Source organism: Gobio gobio (assembly GCF_949357685.1).
Source record: "Gobio gobio genome assembly, chromosome: 25".
In the NCBI taxonomy this organism is placed as follows: Eukaryota; Metazoa; Chordata; class Actinopteri; order Cypriniformes; family Gobionidae; genus Gobio; species Gobio gobio.
Genome location: NC_137121.1, coordinates 19,590,702 through 19,610,198, shown reverse-complemented (window position 1 = coordinate 19,610,198; position 19,497 = coordinate 19,590,702). Strand labels below are relative to the sequence as shown.

Here is a 19,497-nt window from a genome sequence, read left to right as displayed (position 1 = left end):
TCCAGTAACTAGTGAAGTAATGCATTACTTTTAAATTTACAACAAATTATCTGGGTTACTTTTTGAAATAAATAAGTAATGGAAGTTACTCTGTTTTTCCATTTATTGACTGAGCTCTCCTATCCCCATTGAGAAAAATCAGGAGTAAGTGCAGATGAGTTGTGTGAAAACATAATAGTTATGTAGTTTAAGACTAAATTTAATAATGCATTTACTCATCTCACTAGCACGAAAAGAAAATATTTAATTAATTTCATCTGCATTTAATCTCACTTTATTGACCAATGTACTTGCTACTGACCTTCGATGATTCAGTTAAACCATAAGCAAAAATGACTTTAGAATTTTGAAGTGTTGAACATTCTTCTCTTGCATCCTATTCTTCTGCAATCCAGAATGGCAGCACAGCTGAAAGGTTTGTTTGAGCCGCGTGTAAATTTGCATTTTTATTTAAATTTTGGTGGTAAATGTTACATTTTCCAACTTTTTTTCTTATAAAAAAAAACAAACAAGCCCAGCCCAGGTAACGTAACGCATTACTTTTCTTAAAAAGTGACACAAGTTACTTTTTAAGGGAGTAACGCAATATTGTAATGCATTACTTCACAGTAATTCCCAAAGTAACTTTTCCCAACACTGCATTTCAGGGGAAAAAAAGCTATTAAATATCATTTGCTTTATAGTATGCTTTTAAATAGTACAAATTTGCACAATGCCAGTCTATGGTCTTCATTGGCTACTTGCAAAAAACGCCTATACTTTGACCCTCAACTGTAGTTGTAGCGGAGGCCTGGAAGAGTTTGGTTCGTGCTGTTGACATGTCGAGAAGACGCCGTCAAATCCACTTTGCATGCACTTCCAAAGGATAAGGACACACGCTCGAATAGATACGGTAAAACCAATGCCATCGTTACTGTCTGCATCACTGTGTATACAAGAAATGAGGGAGCCTCCAGAGCTAAAATTCAGATACGGTATTAGTGGTTTCATTTTCGACACACTGTTAGCGATAGACCAATCATAAAAGACTGGGCAATCTGACCACTCAAGAGTATGCTCTCAGAAAGAAGGGGTTTAGAGAGACTGAATCCTCGAACAAACCGTTTCAGCCTCTTTGAGAAATGAGGTGATGCGAAATGTACATTATGAGAAAATTAAGACCTTAATGTGAACCTTGTAGGAGACCTTCAAAACAAAACGAGGAACATTTAAAATGGCATTAAAGGGGCACTTGAAATCTCAAGCTTCCCCATCAGCATTAGAAACAGATACAGTTGTGGCGAGCTTCATTTGGTGCCCTCTAGTGAAACATCACACTATCTGTGGGCACTCTGATATATTCAAAATGACATTTGTGTGCCTTTATTTCATTGTATAATGCTGTTTGGCATCTCAACAGGTGAAAATAAAGAAAACAAACAATACAGGTTACAAAGAACTCCGAGTTTATTTCTTCTCCAAATGAAGACTAATCAGAGGAAAGCAGGAAAGTTTACCAGACATGTACATCCAGTGTAAATACCAATGTTTGATAAACAAACATCCAGTCACATTCAGCACATCAGATTTACTCAAGTCTCTGAGTACTTATGACTCCAATTTATGGTGTTTTTTCCTCTGCAAAGTCTATTAAACCCAGTCGCTGAGTGGCCGTACCAATGCAAATGCGATTTGTGAAAACTGTGTGCTATACAACCAACTAAATGGATACTTGACTGAAACGTAAAACGACTTGAACAGAGTAATACACTGAGTGAAATAATACAAAAACAACAGCCTTTCATGCTATAGCCAACAACTTCCAGGGAACAATAATCAAATTCTTAAAGCTGGAAGAAGAAATGTGTTATAATGCAAAATAAAAGAAGAAAATGTTTCAACAAGGCATTTAAAAACTAAGATTTTCCAGCTCCTTCAACATTCCTCACAGGCAAAAAAGGCTATTTTTCATGCCCCTGTCACTCCAGGGATCAAACTAGCCTATTGTGGAACACAAATGTCTGTAAACGAAACTGTTCTGGGACAGAAACAGAGTGCAAACAACAATACACATTTATTTGGCAAATGACAATTATCGGTGGTAAATTTCTCCACTTCAAGAATCAATAATGAATGGAATTTGATTTTAGAACAATGTTAAAAGGTGAAATTAATAAAACCGAGGTGCACTATTCATGTGCTTTCACGAATACATCTGCACAGACAATATTACCGTCATATTTATTCTAACTAAACGATCTTCCACTATTTAAGTGGCCATATATTAAGTCCAAAAGTGCCATTTAAAAATCTATGGTAAACAGCATCCAAGGAGTTGAACTCCAACAGGCATATACTGACTCAAAATGATTTGAAGAAAGACAATTTCAAGTAGAAAATGGCTCTAAAAGAAAGAAAGAAAGAAAGAAAGAAAATAAGGCAGAATAAGGCAGGTGAGAAACAAGGCTTGAAATGGATTAAACAAAAGAAGTGACTGTCTAAAGTGCAATTTAGCACAGCACATTTTGAAATGCATAAACATTAGAAGAGAAAAAATAAAGGAAAGTGTCGGGGACAAACGAACCAGAAAATCATGACATGCTGTAAGTTTCTTCTCTCTTAAGAAAGAAAAGACCTGCTTTTAATCCAAAAGGAGCTGTTCAAATATGCATAGTCAAAAGTTACAAATAGAAATGTTATGAATGAGTAAAACAAAGTAGCACTTTTTATGTATTAATTTGGAGTTCCCCTACGCACACCTTTAGAAGAATCAGAACATAATACGTACATGGAGAAAATGTGTTTTTTTTTCAGTAATCAGATCTTATTTTGGGGCACAATATTAGCAAACTAATACATTTAACTAACCATATTCAAAAAGGCAATACTTCAATAATCTCAGGGCTCAATGACGGGGAATGAGAATTAATATATTAACATGACCAGCTAATTCTGGCTTAGTTTGTCTTTTATTTGTGCACATTCATTTAATGAGTAAGAATTACTAAAGTTATTTTGTGCTTTAGGTAAAAATAACAATAAAAGTTTTTTTTTATGCACCCTGATGTTTATCCAAACCAGTACGAGGATAAAATACCAAGAAGTATTTGAATATTTAAACAACCTAATGTTGTTTCAAACCCGTGTTATGTGGAATTGTTTGGGTGTGTGGTTCTGAACCCCATTGACTTTCATTGTATGGAGAAAATGTCTTCTTTTGCAACACGCAGAAGATAATCATATGGGTTTGAAACAACATGAGTTCGAGTAAATGTTGATTTCGTTTTGGGGTGAAAAGAGCAGCTTGGACATTCTGCCTAAATATCTCCTTTTGTATTTTACGTAATAATATATGAGTTTAAAACAACGAGAGTAAACATTTTCATTTTTATGTGAACTACTCCTTTAAAATGTGAGGATGTATTTATGTCAAGTTAATACAAGCATCACAAATAATGAAGAGAAAGTTGGCGCGTCCCAAGGAACGGTGTGTTCGGCAGTTGCGAGCTGCTTTGCGCGTATGGATTTCGGTTGACGGTTAAGTCGGTTCCTTTCCCTCCTAAATCACATCTAAAAGCTCTCAGCAACACTAAGTGCTGCTTCTTTGTGCAAGGCCAGCGGTGATGCAATTAAGTGAAAATGGCGGTAAGCTCTGAGAGACGGTTATATGGTCTGACTACACACAAAGGAGTACCAGCTCCTGTTTTGAAGTGGCATTTCGCGGTTGTAGGACACGGGACAAACAAGTAAGTAGCACAACCATCCCCTAACCTTATAAAATAACACCCATCCTGACAAACACTTGTGTAAGATTATAGTACGCCATTGGAGAGAACATTATATAAAACACCCCTTCCTAATACTCACATGTAGTCTAAAAGAGAATATGAAAAACTTGTTTTTTTTTTGCAGTTTCTCCTCCTCAAATCCATTGTTTTGGGTTGGAGATTGGGTGGACAACTTCCGGACGCCATCTTCTCCTTATAGCGGTTAGGTTAGTGCTACAGTAAGGTTAGGGCTGCCTTATGGACTACCTCATGTCATATGTTGATCCAGCTATGTCTCTGGGTTTGGAACTGTGGGAGCTGCTGTAGAATTTATGATCTTCATGTACTGAGTATTGATGGCATCGAAGGCCTCGTCCCGATGAATCATGGCACCAAACACAAGAGGCTGCGGAAGAGACAAAAAAGTTAGAGTGGTTTTGATGTCACAATAACGTTCGCATGGACTCCAGTATGAATCGCAGTTGGTATGAAAGCGATCCGGTGTAGAAGCGATTCTACTGGCTGAAAGAACATGTCATGGACACTCAGTTTGGTGCCTGATTAGAAATCCAGCAGAATCGCTTTATGGTGTCTTTTAGATCACATTTCATATAATTTAACCAATGCTATGAATACAGTGAGCATTTCACATACAGTTATTTCAGTTAGTGTGCAAGCTGAACAATTAGCCTACTAGCTTTTCCTTTTTTGGCACCTTCTTTGTTACCTAGCTACAGTGGTAAACAGCTGCCTCTGGTGCTCACTGTGGTGCCTTGGTTGGAGCCAGAAAAAACAATGTGCAAAGAAACCTGGCGGGGTGAAAGGGTGGAATTGAACTGTGTAAACAACCTTGAAAAATATCACCTTAATATCCTACTACAGAGAGCAAGTAATAATACAGAAAAGAAGTTGCACAGGTAGCTTTTCAATTTAATTTATTTATAATTAAACCTAGGTGTGCAACGGTACTCATTACAATATTTAGCCTATAAATGCACAGTAGGTACAGTATATAAACAATATATGTATATAATATAATGTATACATATACACAAGAAAAAAATCCATTCCAAATATATGCTGTTTGTTTGAACTTTCTATACATCAACAACGTGAAAAAATGTATGCAACACAAAAACATTTGGGCAAAAATACCACTAAAAATAACAAAAATGCCCCTACAAATTCAAGATAAGGGGGCAAAATATGCCCCGGCACAATGTCACCAATTTTCATGTCACATTTATTGCGACGGACGCAATACATTTAATGAAAAAGCAGAGATTCCGGCATTACATTTAGAGCTGCTCATGTTGCATCAGATTTCTTTGAACATATTTTAGGCTGCATTGAGCATTATAACCAAATCACACACGCTTCTGTTAAGCTTGTGAATGCTATGGCCAATCAGAGGCATTTTATTGTTCACACGTGAAAATATCAGAGTTTAGTTGTGACTGAATTCTGCACTCTCGCAAATTCTCTCATCATAAAAAACAATGTTCAGATACGATGTACGAAGGAGATTCATTTTGTAGTGTAGAGTGCTTCAGTTTTTCAGTCATGGAGCGCTTCAGTGCTCACTTTCTGTATAGAATTTATACCCAGTTTGAATAAATTTTTATGCTGCTAAAATAAATAAACAAAATCTTAACTAATAAAATGCTCTTAGCCTGTTCTGTGTAGCCAGAACATGATGTCCCATTCCCCCAAATACAAAAACGTTTTTAAATGTAATCTATTACATTATGCAATGTTTTGTCACTTATGTCACCTTCGAGCAGAAAATAAACATAAGTGGCATGTCGGATGCAGCTTGCATACATATATACTGTACATATGTACACACACACACGCACGCACGCACACACACACACACGCACACACACACGCGCACGCACGCACGCATGCACGCACGCTGCATCCGACATGGCACTTATGTTTTATTTACACATTTATTTACTTTTAATGCTCTTAAATGTGGTATGGCAGATCGTTGTAGCGCCTCAGTTTAGGCGGCAGCTTTAATACAAGTTATAGCATGAAAAAACATGCATGAATATTAGACGGTATGTTGAAAGATACAGTACATCTTACCGAAATTAATCGTGTCTCATGTAATCGATCAATCTGTGTCGCAGAAAGGTGTCAATAAAACAGCTTGTGAACAATGTCACTTAACCTTGCATTTACCTCAGGAAAGTTGTCCGATGTTCATTAGTTAGCTATAAAAGATCACTAGAGAAGAGCTTATTTACTGTTAATTGTATATGTTGGGGACACTAAATACTCAACTGTATTACTGAACAGCTCATTTCAATTATCATAAAGTCATAATTAAGAGAGAAAATGTTGAAAATATGATTTTTAAATGTCCTCATTGTTAGATAAAATTCAAAAATATGATTTTAAAATTCATAATAGTGAGAAGTCGAAAATACGACATGATAAGTCACAATTATAAGATAAAATGTTGAAAATATGATTTTAAAAGTTCTAATTATTAGATAAAAAGTCAAAAATATGACATGCCAAGTCATTGTGAGATGAACAGTTGAAATTAGGACTTTAAAAATTCTAAATTTTGGATTTAAAGTCAAAATTATGACAATCTAAATTATGATTAAAAGTACTAATTAGGAGATTAAAAGCTGAAATTAGATTTTAAAAAAGCACACACTAAGACAATTAAGAGATGAAATCATGCTTGTTTTTTTTTTTAAATGTGCTTTTCATTTTTTGATTCACACTTATAATGATATTTACATTATTGTTTTCATTTTGTGCAATATATTTTTTACATGCGTTTTTACATTTTGAAATCAGTTTTTACAACAGAACTTAATCAATCAAAAACTTACTTAGCTTTTCATCTAAAACAAAATTAATTTCCTATCATCACTGTAAAGCTGCTTTGAAGCAATCATTGTTATGAAAAGCGCTATAGAAATAAAAATAAAGGTGACTTGACTATGTATGCTTCAATAAACTTGCCATGAAGACAAGCGTTTATGAAAACTACCTTATGTGCAACAAACATTTCAGTTTTTATTGGAGTGTAATTAGAGCTCAAACTATTATATTCAACTTCTGTTGTTCATTTTAACCTAAGATATTATAGTAAAGTACCAAATGAGAGGCTTCCCTATATAGTTTGCAGCATTATTTGGGAAAGATTTTTTTTTCTTTAGAAAAATCGAACTATCGGTATCAGCAGATATCATTCTGAATAATCGGCTAGTGGTATCGGTGGAGACACGTGCTCTCTGATTTTCTGTACATTGGTTGCTGCCCACTTACCTTTAGAGTGGATGGCGTTGTAATTGAGATCCCCATCCCAGACCCAGGCAATACTGACAACACCTTGTACTGTTAACATGCGTAAAGAATCCAGTTAGAAACCAAGCACTCAATATAAACAAGTTAAACATCCACAAAACATCTGGCAGACCTTCTGAATATCTGTGATGTCGTGGAGCTTGATGACTTTGTTCTTTTTCGAGGAGGTCGCCCGGGAACTGGAGCTCTCGAAACACAGGTAACTAAAAATACAAAAGCATTGTATTATCATGAGGGACTACAGTGGGCCTAACAATGCTCTTATACAAACTCTTGTGCCTTATTGTTTAAATATAACAAAACATTTACACCTTTGCTTGGAGTAAATTCTGAAAAAGCCCCAAAAACTGATAATCTGCAAAACAGTAAACGAAGATCCTGCAGTACTGGTGCATCTGAACATGCATACTTTTCTGTGACGTAGAGGACACCATTGCGGATGTAGTCAGTTGGCATTTTCCTGTCCCTGTTGATCAAGCAACATCGCCATCCGTTCTCGCACACTGTGAATCAAATCACACATTCTTTAACACAGCAGGTACATATGAAATGTTCAAAGCTACCGCAGTTTCCGTTCCTACCTGACAGGGGGCGCTCGTTTTCAGACAAGTTGAAGACTTCATGAAACGGGCCTCTCTTGGTGTTGAAGGCCCGTCCGCCTTCCTCCTCACGGCCAATCCCGCATGACATTCCAGCCGATTGAGCGCCACGTGCTACCGTCGGCTGGATCTGCTGTGAGGAACAAGCAAAATGATTGATTTAGGAGCAGGACGTGTAAATAAAGCCCCAGAACCCAAGGTTCCTGTGTGTCAATGAAGGATCAATGCTATCTTTGAACTCCTCACCAGATAAAGAACAGAATTGATCCTAGATCAGCACTTTAGGGCCCTGAGAACAGCACCCATGTGGGGGAAGCTTGTCAATCGTTATAAAACCAGTGAATGTCATTGAGCCAAGCAGCAGTGTTGACCTATAGCATAGTGAATGATGGGTCAGTGGCTCAACTGCATGTGGGCTCCTGGTGACAGACTCAGTTCTCTGGGTTGGATGCCAAACAGTAGCAAGGGATGCCTGGAGGGTGCTGAGGACTAGTGCAAAGCTCAAAGCCAGAGTTAAACAGCCACTTATCATAGGTATTAGCACTCACCAACATACTACCATATGACCAAGGTATTAGTTTCTTTACAGTATGTGTTAGAGTTTGGGGCTGAGCAAGACAGATGTCATCTGATAAATGTTTATGGGCATTTCTTCAACTACGGGCACTTTTAAGCCGTAGGAGTTGATTTATATTAAAAATAACAGAAGTTTGTTATAAATAATATACACTATAAAATTGATTACATTTTAATATTAATACAATTAATAATTAATACTGTATTCACAATACAATTTGGTAACTTTTCAATGCCATCATGATTTATTTTTGCTACTTTCTAATTGTCTTATGAATAGATTTTATTGTTTAAGTTAAACAAATCTATAATAATAATAAATATTATTGTTAAAACTGATAAAACATCTAATTGTAATTTTTATAGAATAATATATTTGTTTTAATCCATACGCATGATCCATGCTACATGTTTTTTCACTCTTTTATGCAATCAGTTTTATATAGCTTATTTAATTTTAAAATAATAATACTATAGATTCAAATAAAACATATACATGATGATTAATAATAACAAATATTTATTGTTACTGTAACAGGTTTTTATAATTAAACATACACACATACTAACATTGAATTATCTTGTTTATAATTTAAAATAACTAAATCTATACATAATTCAACTAGATGTTAAAATAGTTTATTTCACTCTGTTTATACTCAGTTTATTATTTTATTGTTATTAATTATTATTATTGTTGTAATAGAGATTTATAATTTAAAGAAATTAAATATATACATCTATAAAATAATAATAATAATAATAGAACTATAATATTATGAACAGTAAAATTAAACCATCAGTTGTGTGACAACCATTTATTAATTCTCAATATTTTTCCTCATGCAAATAATGTATGTCTACTTTTGACTTTGTTAGTAGACAAAACTTTTGAGAGTGAGAAAAGTGTATGTAAAGGGACTTTATTTTCGAAAAGTCTACAGGACAAGTGGCCACAGTTGAAGAAACCTTATATTTGCAGAAAACCTCTTCATCGTGCACAGAGAGTACGTCTGCAAATACAACATATCCGCAAAAGAAATGTTGACTAATTCTCATACAACTGACTAAATGTAGCCAATTCGAGGCCACTGCTGAAACATGACAAAAACCTGGATCCTATAGTCATTCAAGCGCATAATATGCAACATGATTCAAACAACAACCATTTTGAAAGTAAATATATGCATTTTTTCTAAAATAATTCATCTGATCACCACTTTACCTCTCCGTTTTCTGAGAGGTAATTAGCTTTGAAAAGTAAACACTACAAAGTGGCAACACCAGAAGAGCCAAGCTTTTCAGAGTTTCAAGCCACCTACACAAGACATTTATGTAATCACGGTAACATTATTTTTTTTTTTTGGCAAGTGGTGCATAAATAGAAAAGGATGATAGTTTCCTTTTAATTCTCAACAAATGTCTCCATAAAGTGTCATTTGTTGTTAAAATATGTAAAAGCTTGACTGCTCCAATGTAGTCACTGCCTCAAAATACTATTAGGCCTATTATTCTACACTAAACTATAGCATAGAGAAACTCTCAGATATAAACCCTGCATGTCACACACACACAGGATTCTACACTATCACCTTGTCTGATGGCGATGGATCAAAAACATCCTGGTACTTTTTAGTCTTTTTCATACGTTTTGTGCAAATTAGTGAGAAGATGCATTTTGAAATGGACAGTTTTTGATCCAATTGCCAACAGACATTGTCAGTGTTATACTGCATATTCCTGACAACACACACACATATATATATATAATATATAAAACACACACACGCAGGACCAGCCATTGGTGGCAAACACAGGCACTGTTGTCAAACCAAAGGCCACACTAGATCCCTACCTTTTCAAACCCAGACAGCTGAGAGAGGAAAAATAACAGAATAAACATGTGACTGACCATCACACACACCAAAATCCTGCCATTTATTAATGAAAAAGAGGAATTACACATCCTCCATCGGCTGAATTCATGTTTAACCACTTTATTGATTTCTTTTAGTTTATTTCTTTTAAAATCTCATTTGAAATTACATTTAATTACATTTTGAGATGTTACAAGCACCAAGATACAACTCTTATGTAAGGCTTGTAATATAATGACTTTATTATAATTATATATACAATATGTGTAATTCAAGAGTGACCTGGCCAAGCTGTCCAAAAAAAAAAAAAAAAAAAAAAAAAAAAATTATATATATATATATATATATAATTTTTTTTTTTTTTTTTTTGGACAGCTTGGCCAGGTCACTCTTGAATTACACATATTGTATTATATTACTATGTATTATTTTTGCCATCAAGAGTTGTATCTTGGTTAGATTAATGCTACTAAGGGAGGAAGCTATCGTTCATTTTCAGTCATAACTGACGAGTTCCTCCTCACAAAGAGACAAAAAGGAATCAGGATTAATATTTTACAAGCCTTTTGAAACTGGAACAATGAGGTTGCGCATGTGAACAGTTCCACTCACCCGTCTGTTCAGTGTGGCGTTGTTACGTTCTTTGAGCTGCGGGTCTGTGGGTAAGTTGGCCCATACAATGTAGGGTGTGTCATACTTGTCCCTCAATTTCGGGCAGCTTTTGAAGATGAAGTCGATGATGAAGAATTTGATGCCGGCATAGACCCCTGAAATAACCACAAATACATGAAAATTAGAGACTTGAGAAAAAAATTAATAAATTATTGTTGCACGTCAAACTGAATTTCTTACCAATCATGAATCCCATAAGTTTATATGGCAGCAAACAGGAAACGATGAAGGCCATCCACAAACCAACATACAGTTTCTGTGTGATTTCAGGCTGCACCCACATGAACAGACTGCAATGCAATATATACAGTACATATCATACATATGTAAATGTACATTTATACAATAAAACATACTTAATGGGTAGTACTACCAAAATCTTATCAATATCATAGTACGAGTAATTTTATCATCATCATCATGCTCTCACAATAATACTTTTTTATAAATATTAAATATAGCTGCATGCAGCAATTAACAGGGTTTCAAGTGCTTTAAGGCCTTTAGCAAGCCTGTAACCACTTTGATCATAGATGGAAAATACCATTTACAGCCAATACAGGGAATTTACCATAGGAAATATATGGTTTACAGTGCATCCCGAAAGTATTCACAGCGCATGACTTTTTCCACATTTTGTTGTTACAGCCTTATTCCAAAATTGATTAAATTTATATTTTTTCCCTCAATTCTACAAACAATACCCCATAATGACAACATGAAAGAAGTTTGTTTGAAATCTTTGCAAATTTATAAAAAAAAAAAAAAAAAAAGATGCACTGTATAATGCTTTTTAACAGTTATAGCGCCACCCATGGTCTGATCTCCATAAAAGTTTGCACGCCTGTTTAGAATATGTTGCATGTGCTCATCTAGTTTCATGAAGTTATTTGCTTTCGTTTAGGATTTATAAGCTTAAGTATATTTGGCCACACCCATTTTCTAAATGACCTACAGCTATCTAAAGGCCAAAGTAAAAAAAAAGAGAGTCCAGAACTAGGACTAGTTCACAAAAATAGTTTTTTTTAATAATCTCCGATATTTAATGAACGATTTGACTGACAGTGGCGGTCCAAAGTTGCTCAGAATGAGGAGTTCTACCATGTGGTATGAATGTCGTGGGCATGTGCAAAAATATGCGAGCGAATGTGCACAGTCGAATGCACAGCCTTGCAAAGTATGCTTCTTTTGACTCGTACGCTTACACGGACATTCGGCGCATGCGCAGTTTTGAGCAATCTCTCGCCACGAGTTACAACCATAGACCGTAAAAAAATATGGACGACGCGACTTCATTGACTTCCGCTGACGAGAGTTGAAGCTTTGGGAGGCCCGCACCTGGCGCTGACATCTTGCGCAGATTTGGAACTGAGTCTGCGCAGTAGTGATCTCGGGACCGGAGTTGCGCAGTAGAGAGCAGGGAGTAGAGGTGCGATTATCAAAAGCCCGCCCACACTCTTACAGATGCAGAACAATTCATTATGTTGGTGTGAAATAAACAGTTATGGAATTAAAGCTAAATATCCAATCTCCTCCCAAAAATAGTCAGTTAGTGCCTCAGTGACAACTTCACTCAGAGAAGCCTTCAATCATGACGTCACACCTCCCGTTTTTATAGTATCAAATAACTAACTAAAACTTATTTTAAAAAAACGAACACTTGAAATGAAATCGTGTTAAAAACTGCCTAAAATGACAGAAACCATCTTTAGGAAACAATTATTTTAAGTGTAATTACATTTTTTAGTTTGTCTCACGTCCATTGTAATACATGGAGAGGTGGGGTTTATGAGCTATACTGGGACGGCCACCTGGGGGCGATCGAGGCGCATAAGCTTCAGTTTCTGAGTGGAGTGCTACAGGCTTGGTTACAACCCATGTAAATACTGCAAAAAAAAATAAATGCGCAAAAATGGCGCATCCGGTGGTGCGCGTTCAGTATGTGCGTCCTCATCTTATGACGAAATTGCGTCACGCGCACTGTACGCTGACCCTCACGTATGCGTAAAAAGTGACGTATACTTTGGCCTTTTGGGTTGCTCATTTATAGCCATTTAATGTTTTTTCCATGTTATAGCACCACCAAGTGGCCAGTCTCTGCATGCTTTTTGATGCGACCACAGAATGAGATCTTTGAGCTTGTGCCGAGTTTGGTGAAAATATCTCATTACGTTCACAAGTTGTAGCCTCCAAGTGGCTCCACCCTCTTCTAACGTTTTGGTGTCCCTTAGAGACCATGAATCGAAATTTCAACTTTTGTATGCAAATTACTGACAATCAGACTCCAGAGAATCTTGCTGCACTGGTTTGCAATCGGTCCAAAAACCTAGGACTAGTTCGCAAAATGAGGTTTTTCAAAAACACCCAAAGATTATAACATTTTAGGCTAAAAAAGCAGAACCAAATGACATCTGAACAATTACACAGTATATACTGTCGTACCGCCCATCCCCACAGTTTAATATCTAACATACTCACTTTTTGATCTTTTCCAATACGTCTGACATCTTTCCAAATAGATTCTGTACAGAGACATCACTTGAGCATCAACAGATTTATGTGTGAAGCAAAATGAAAGGTGTCTGCATTACACCACCACAGCTAGAACAAAATTACAAATCATTTACCTGTGCTTTCTGTGCAACATCCAACACTAACTGGAACTTCTCTGAGACTGTAAGATCTTCCTTTGGAGGTTCCTAATAAAAAGAAGGGTACAAAATTAAGCATTAAGGCTTTAAATCAAGCAAATTTAATGATGTTAATAAATCGAAATTATGCTAATATTTACCACTGATTCAGACACCTCAGGCACAATGCTCCACTGTATCCTCCAACCCCTAGAAAAATATACAGACAGAATAGTTTTAGTATAAATAAGAGCCCATATTTAAATTATATATATATATATTTTTTTAAATGTAATAAAAGATTTAAAAATAATTAATTAATTTAAAATGTTGAATGTTTTCTATGCTAAATAATGTTTAAAGGGATTTATAATTATTGATCAGATCCCATGCCATGCAACCAGCACATGGGTTTGTGAACTAGTTGTGAATTGAACCAGTGATAGATTATGTCAGACGTACTTTGCTATGAGGTAATTCAAGGACAACCGCAGAATGGCTAAAAATAGAAACATGGGGATAACCCAGCCATGCCAGGCAGCATTCATATAGATCTGTGGAAAAGATGAGAGGGAAGAAGACATTAAAATGAAGGATGGCATGTCAGGCGTGTCTCTGGCTGTGTTGAAACCATGTTAGCCACCAAACAGAAACATGTGGCGGCACTATTTATCAACATTTTTGTATCTTAAGATAAGCCAACTTTTATCACACTGACCTAATAAACATTAAACAGTGTAACAGATTAGTTTAACCTGAGGCGGGGCTTTTCCAAATCTGGTGATGTACAGACAACAATGAGCTTGGCGACACATTTTATTTATTTTAATTATGGTAGTAAAACAGACACTTTGGACCGGGTGGCTCATACACATGATAAACAGTGATGAATAGTGTTTTGTGGGGGTTTGTGTGGGTGGTGGGCCGTGCTCACAATAAAGGCGATGGCTGACGTGTAGACAGAGTACCAGCTGGATAAGGCAGAAAGGTTCCTCATGAAGTTAGTTACAGGTTTAGCACCCCGTTCTGAAAACACACACGCAACACAGAGACCAGAACACAGTCAGTTTCATGCCTGTGACACAGCAGAGGTGATGGGAATTAAACAGGCTGATTGGGAATTAAAATGGGGCTGCAATCCATTCAAATATTTAGCGTTATGGCTTGGAGGGGTGTTTTTTGGGCTGCAGTACGAAAACACTTACTGAGTCGTCTCATATTTTCAGTTAATCTGCAAAGAGGAGAAAAGACAATTAATTATTTAATGAGATCCGTTAGGCGGGTGAAATCATAAAGCCAGAAATAGCATGGAAATTGAGACAGTATGTAAAGACGTCAGTTGAACGTCCTATCCAGCTCAACATTACAACAATTTAAGATATATAAAATATACAATAATAAACAAAAAAAAAGTATAAAAACACAGAAAAACCTAAATGGGTTTTAAATCACACCTAGAATCAAAAGTACATCCAGGTCATTCATATGTTGTTTTCATTACATACATTTGAGTATATTGGATAAAAATATGAAACTTATTCAGTTTTAAATTAACAATAGCCATTATAAAATACAATAGGAAATAAATACAAGCAAACAATTCAGTCAAACGTACAAAAGCAGCGCTCTAGTACAGGATTTGAGTTAAATAAACCCAAAGATTGGCCGTTTGATATACCCCAAATTAGTTATGTCTCATGTTTAACCACTATCTACATAAAAGCCAGCGGAAAATTCTGAAGGACTGGCCGAGATGAAGCTGTTCTCTGTGGGTACATGAGCACTGAACAACCGCTGGAGGCCTGGAACTCACATCTGCGAAAGCGTCTAAGCAAATTGTAAAAGAAGCGCTATGTTTATATACAAGTCACATATTTGAGGTATAAATAACTACATTCTCACCTAAAAAAAACCCTCTTAAAACTAAACAACAACAGTAGTATATATATATATTTTTAAATATGGTGGATTTGCTCGACCGCCATGGCAGTCGCCGCAAACGGATTGATACAAACAGTGAAACGGTTCCAGTGCTGATACTGGGGGAATATCGCACAGCTGGAAAAGGTTCTCAGGCAATCAGATTCGAGAATCAGAAAGAACTCTTGTATAAATAAATAAATCTGTATAAATATTGATGGAAAAAGTAAGAATACATATATATAATAGTATAATTTGATACTGTGTAAATAACTTATACATCTTTTAGTATAGTTGACCAGAGTATGAGTCTGACCAGGGTTTACAGAGTTCAAAAGGTACTGCATAACAGGAATGACCCATTGCTTGAGCAGTTCTCTGTTCAACCTCCCTTCAAAGCCTGTAAATTATTAATCTAAAGAAACCAAAGGAGGCTTTATTTGGGCTGGTCACCTTTTAGCACTTAGTGGTTCCTCGGTCTCGACTGTATTCTCCTCAGGCTGAAAGCGGAAGTCTTCGATATAAACACCAAAGCGCTCATAGAGCCATTTCCACAGCCGAGCGCTTAAGGTGTCCTTCTGTTTGTCCCCTATCAGTTCAAAAACAGCACAACACTTCAATGCAGCATTACAGACATTAACTGAGTCACAATATAAACATCTACAACCTAAAAAGGGCTGCAATATTCTCAGAATTACACTGTCAATTGAGCATCATCACAAATGTTATTTTAAAACAGACTAATGGCTCATAGAAAGTGATACTCATAGTGCAGAGATACAAAAAGTACAGTGTGAAATGAGGAAGAAGCCTTGTTTGGCCTTTTTTGGGCAATTTCAAGGGATGTTTAATTATACGTGAAATGAAAACAAAGTTGGGGGGAAAAAAATGAACTGTGATATAATAAAACATCTGAAGCATGAAAGAAAGTGATTGTCACAAGCCAAAATCAAATATCAATCAGCTGAAGCGATGGATAAACTATAATCATGCTTCAAAATAAGGGCACTGGTGTGTAAAGTGTTGTTAAGCGCACAGAACAAAACTGCAAAATTTCAGGCAGGACAGGTGCGCATGCAATTAAATGTATTCTTCTCGTTCTAATGTTGATGAATCCGGATTATTCTAAATGAGGGACTGTGTGCCCCCAACTAGTAATTACACAACGCACATCCAAACTATCTCCATATGAGAACACAAATAGCAAGAATAAAGCCAAATGTGTCATTCTCAAAACCAGATAAAACACAATAACATTTTATTTAGGTCGAGACTGCATGTAGTCATTACTTTGCATTCACCAATAAAGGCTGCATTTTTGTGCAGAACACATCCCAGATGTGCGCTATAACACATATCTTGTCTTTTAGAATGAATATATTGTAGGGTCACTTAAGAACCGGGAATACTTCACTTTCAAAGTATACTCATTTGGCTGTGAATGTGGAAAGACGTGTTCGGTGCGTGTGCACTATTTAGTGGACTTTGTTTTCAATCGCTCAAGTTACTCGCACATGCGGTGTTATACGCCCACTGTCCGTGTGAAAACTTTGTGTGTGAAAAAATTTGGGCTGCACACGGACATCGAAGTATCGAAGTATGCTGTAGTTATTAATCTTCTAACAATAATGCATAAGTGAATATGATGTATTGCTTTTATAGATGTCAAAATTTCAATGCATAAGTAAGTGGGTCTCAAGATTTCTACAGATCTATAAGAAGGACAATCTAAGCTTTACCTGTTCCATTGACTGAAGTGACTTGTGGCTTTGGAGGTGGAGGTGGTGAATCTTCTAGTCTGGATCAAGCACACTTATTGTTTAGAAGTATTAACAACAAATATAGAAAAAACTCAAATGGAACATATAATTATTAAGCTATATACAATAGACGTGCCAAATGCTGTTGTGGGAAACTTGTATACTGTGGAATCACCTCCCATACCTGGATCTGAGAATATCATTCATTTTCTGCTCGAGATCGACTCTTTTCGATTTCTCCTTCTCCAGCTCCTGCTTCAGGGTGTCAACATTTGTCTCCTCTCTGAGCTTCCTCAACTCCTCCTCTGTGAGCAATGCACAAAGAAAACAGTTCAACTGCATGCTTGAAGGACTGAGGAGATTGTTGTTGACATCAGGAAAAGCAGTGGTGTGGTTTTACTGGAAACCTTCAGCAAGCTTCAGGTCTATTTGGCCACAGACATCAAATATCCAAGTAATACAAAGAGGAGTCAGCTGGACATTGTTGCAAAATAAACCCTGACAGCATGATCGGGATCTTGTATCACTCTCTTGAGGTTTATTTTGCAATAAAGACTGGCTAAATGTTCATCTAGGCAAGAGTAGAACTGCCTCCCAGACTGAGCCTGGTTTTCCCCCCAAGGTTCTTTTCTCCATTTCGGTCACCTGATGGAGTTTGAGTTCCTTTGGCTTGCTTATTTGGGGGCACTTAATATTCAGTAAAACTGATTTGACTGCACTGATACTATCGGATGAGAACAAAACTTGAACTGAACTGAGCTGAATAATGACACTTTGTCTTCTGTAGAGCTTTATAGCTGAATTGAACTCGTTTCATAATGAATGAACTTTGAATTGAATCAAGACTGAACTGAGCTGAATAATGACATTATTTCCTTGCTACAGTTGTTTTACAGCAGAATCTGAAACTCTTATTTGATAAAGTTTGCATCTTAGTTCTTTTACTTTCCTGATTATTATTGTGAAGCTGCTTTGAAACCATTTCTATTGTATAAAAGGACTATAAAAATAAAGGTGACTTGACTGTTTATTATAGCTTAGCAAATACATAAAATACATTTAAAATCAATATTTTATTTATGATCAGAGAGATGTCTCACACACACAGCAAAGTGATGAGAGATGAAAGTAACAGCTTTTTAGTGCCCTTATACAAACATATCTAAAAGTAATATTATATTTAAAATGTATAAGTATTTCTGTAATTAAGAGAGATGTGTACAATACTTCAGTTAATCTAAAATGTACCTAAATAAGCTGAAAATGAATACATTAAGGACCATGCCTACATATAATCTGCACACTTTTTCTATATTTCCTGTGCCAAAAGTAGGAAAATAGAGGTCATGGTAAAATATGTTAAGTATGCACATCCAAATTATCTGCAGGATCAAAACAAAAGATATGAAAATAAACAACAGTCACAGTTTAAACACTGTTTAACTATTCTCTTTATTTGCTAAACAAAACGGCAACGTTTCAATGAAAAAGAAAGTTAAAATAAAACCAAAAAAAAAAATACTATAACTGTACTATTTAAATTACAATACTATTTAAAGCTGTTGAAAGTATATTTTCAAACATCATACAAGGTATACAACTTCCATAGCACCTGACAAATATCATAGAAATAGATGTCCTGAGAAATCACTATAGGCTCTATGCACAGTAAAAAATAAAAAAAAACAGAGCGCCAATCAGAAAAGATTGAGGTGGCTCACTGCTGCTTTATATGACATTTAATCAAAACCCTTTCAATATGCTGTAATAAAAAGAAAATGACTAAACATGTCAGTTACAGATTTGTGTACCATTGTGTGAATGACATAATTCGAATTCTGTGGAAACTCTGATTCAGGCCTACACATGACCAATGAAGTCATCCTAAATCTTAAAAGACGACACTAAATTAAGCACGCTCACAGGAAAGGATGATCAGCAGAGGAACCAGTGGAAGATTTGAGACATGCATCAATTTCTGATTCTCGAGTCAAACAAACATGTAGCCGCTTGCAGAGGCAGATCGTCCTTGATCTAACAAAAGGAAAAAATACATAGTCACGATTCTAACAAACACCTTCAGAGCATGTTTACTGAAAACTTTTTGCCTCTAGCCTAGACTCTCATGCAGCAGAGTAGTTTGTTCCACCTGCCCTCTATTTCACACAATGCCTGCTTCAAGGTTGCCTGGAACACAAGCCCATCTTCATCTATAATTCAGCAGTTCCTGAATCTCCCACAGAGGCGCTATAGTCATGATAAAGACCCCCTGCCGCTGACTCAAGGGCAGGTGTGCTAAAGAGAAGACATCTGAATCCAGATGATCAGTGCAGACCCCAGGGGCCGTCGCTAAACCCGGAGCTAGTGGACAGAGGGAC

General features: G+C 36.2%; 1 protein-coding gene across 6 annotated transcripts in view; it reads right to left on the bottom strand.

The window, feature by feature from the left end:
- Window positions 1-1,424: 1,424 nt before the first annotated feature.
- gramd4b (GRAM domain containing 4b) overlaps window positions 1,425-19,497 on the bottom strand; it is a 36,078-nt gene continuing 18,005 nt past the window's right edge. For 2 of the 6 annotated variants that reach the window (XM_079810365.1, XM_079810369.1), the window contains exons 4-20: window positions 17,304-17,424; window positions 17,099-17,157; window positions 15,813-15,948; window positions 14,645-14,670; window positions 14,374-14,465; window positions 13,902-13,993; window positions 13,601-13,649; window positions 13,437-13,508; window positions 13,288-13,331; window positions 10,990-11,099; window positions 10,750-10,904; window positions 10,116-10,133; window positions 7,667-7,817; window positions 7,495-7,588; window positions 7,198-7,288; window positions 7,047-7,115; window positions 1,426-4,152 (exon numbers count right to left, since the gene is read on the bottom strand). In XM_079810365.1, coding sequence (XP_079666491.1) covers window positions 4,036-4,152; window positions 7,047-7,115; window positions 7,198-7,288; window positions 7,495-7,588; window positions 7,667-7,817; window positions 10,116-10,133; window positions 10,750-10,904; window positions 10,990-11,099; window positions 13,288-13,331; window positions 13,437-13,508; window positions 13,601-13,649; window positions 13,902-13,993; window positions 14,374-14,465; window positions 14,645-14,670; window positions 15,813-15,948; window positions 17,099-17,157; window positions 17,304-17,424 — 1,496 coding nt within the window. In that variant the 3' untranslated portion in view covers window positions 1,426-4,035. Of the gene's footprint in view, window positions 4,153-7,046; window positions 7,116-7,197; window positions 7,289-7,494; window positions 7,589-7,666; window positions 7,818-10,115; window positions 10,134-10,749; window positions 10,905-10,989; window positions 11,100-13,287; window positions 13,332-13,436; window positions 13,509-13,600; window positions 13,650-13,901; window positions 13,994-14,373; window positions 14,466-14,644; window positions 14,671-15,812; window positions 15,949-17,098; window positions 17,158-17,303; window positions 17,425-19,497 lie in introns of all 6 variants that reach the window. The other 4 variants (XM_079810367.1, XM_079810370.1, XM_079810366.1 and 1 more) reach the window with 3 other exon arrangements.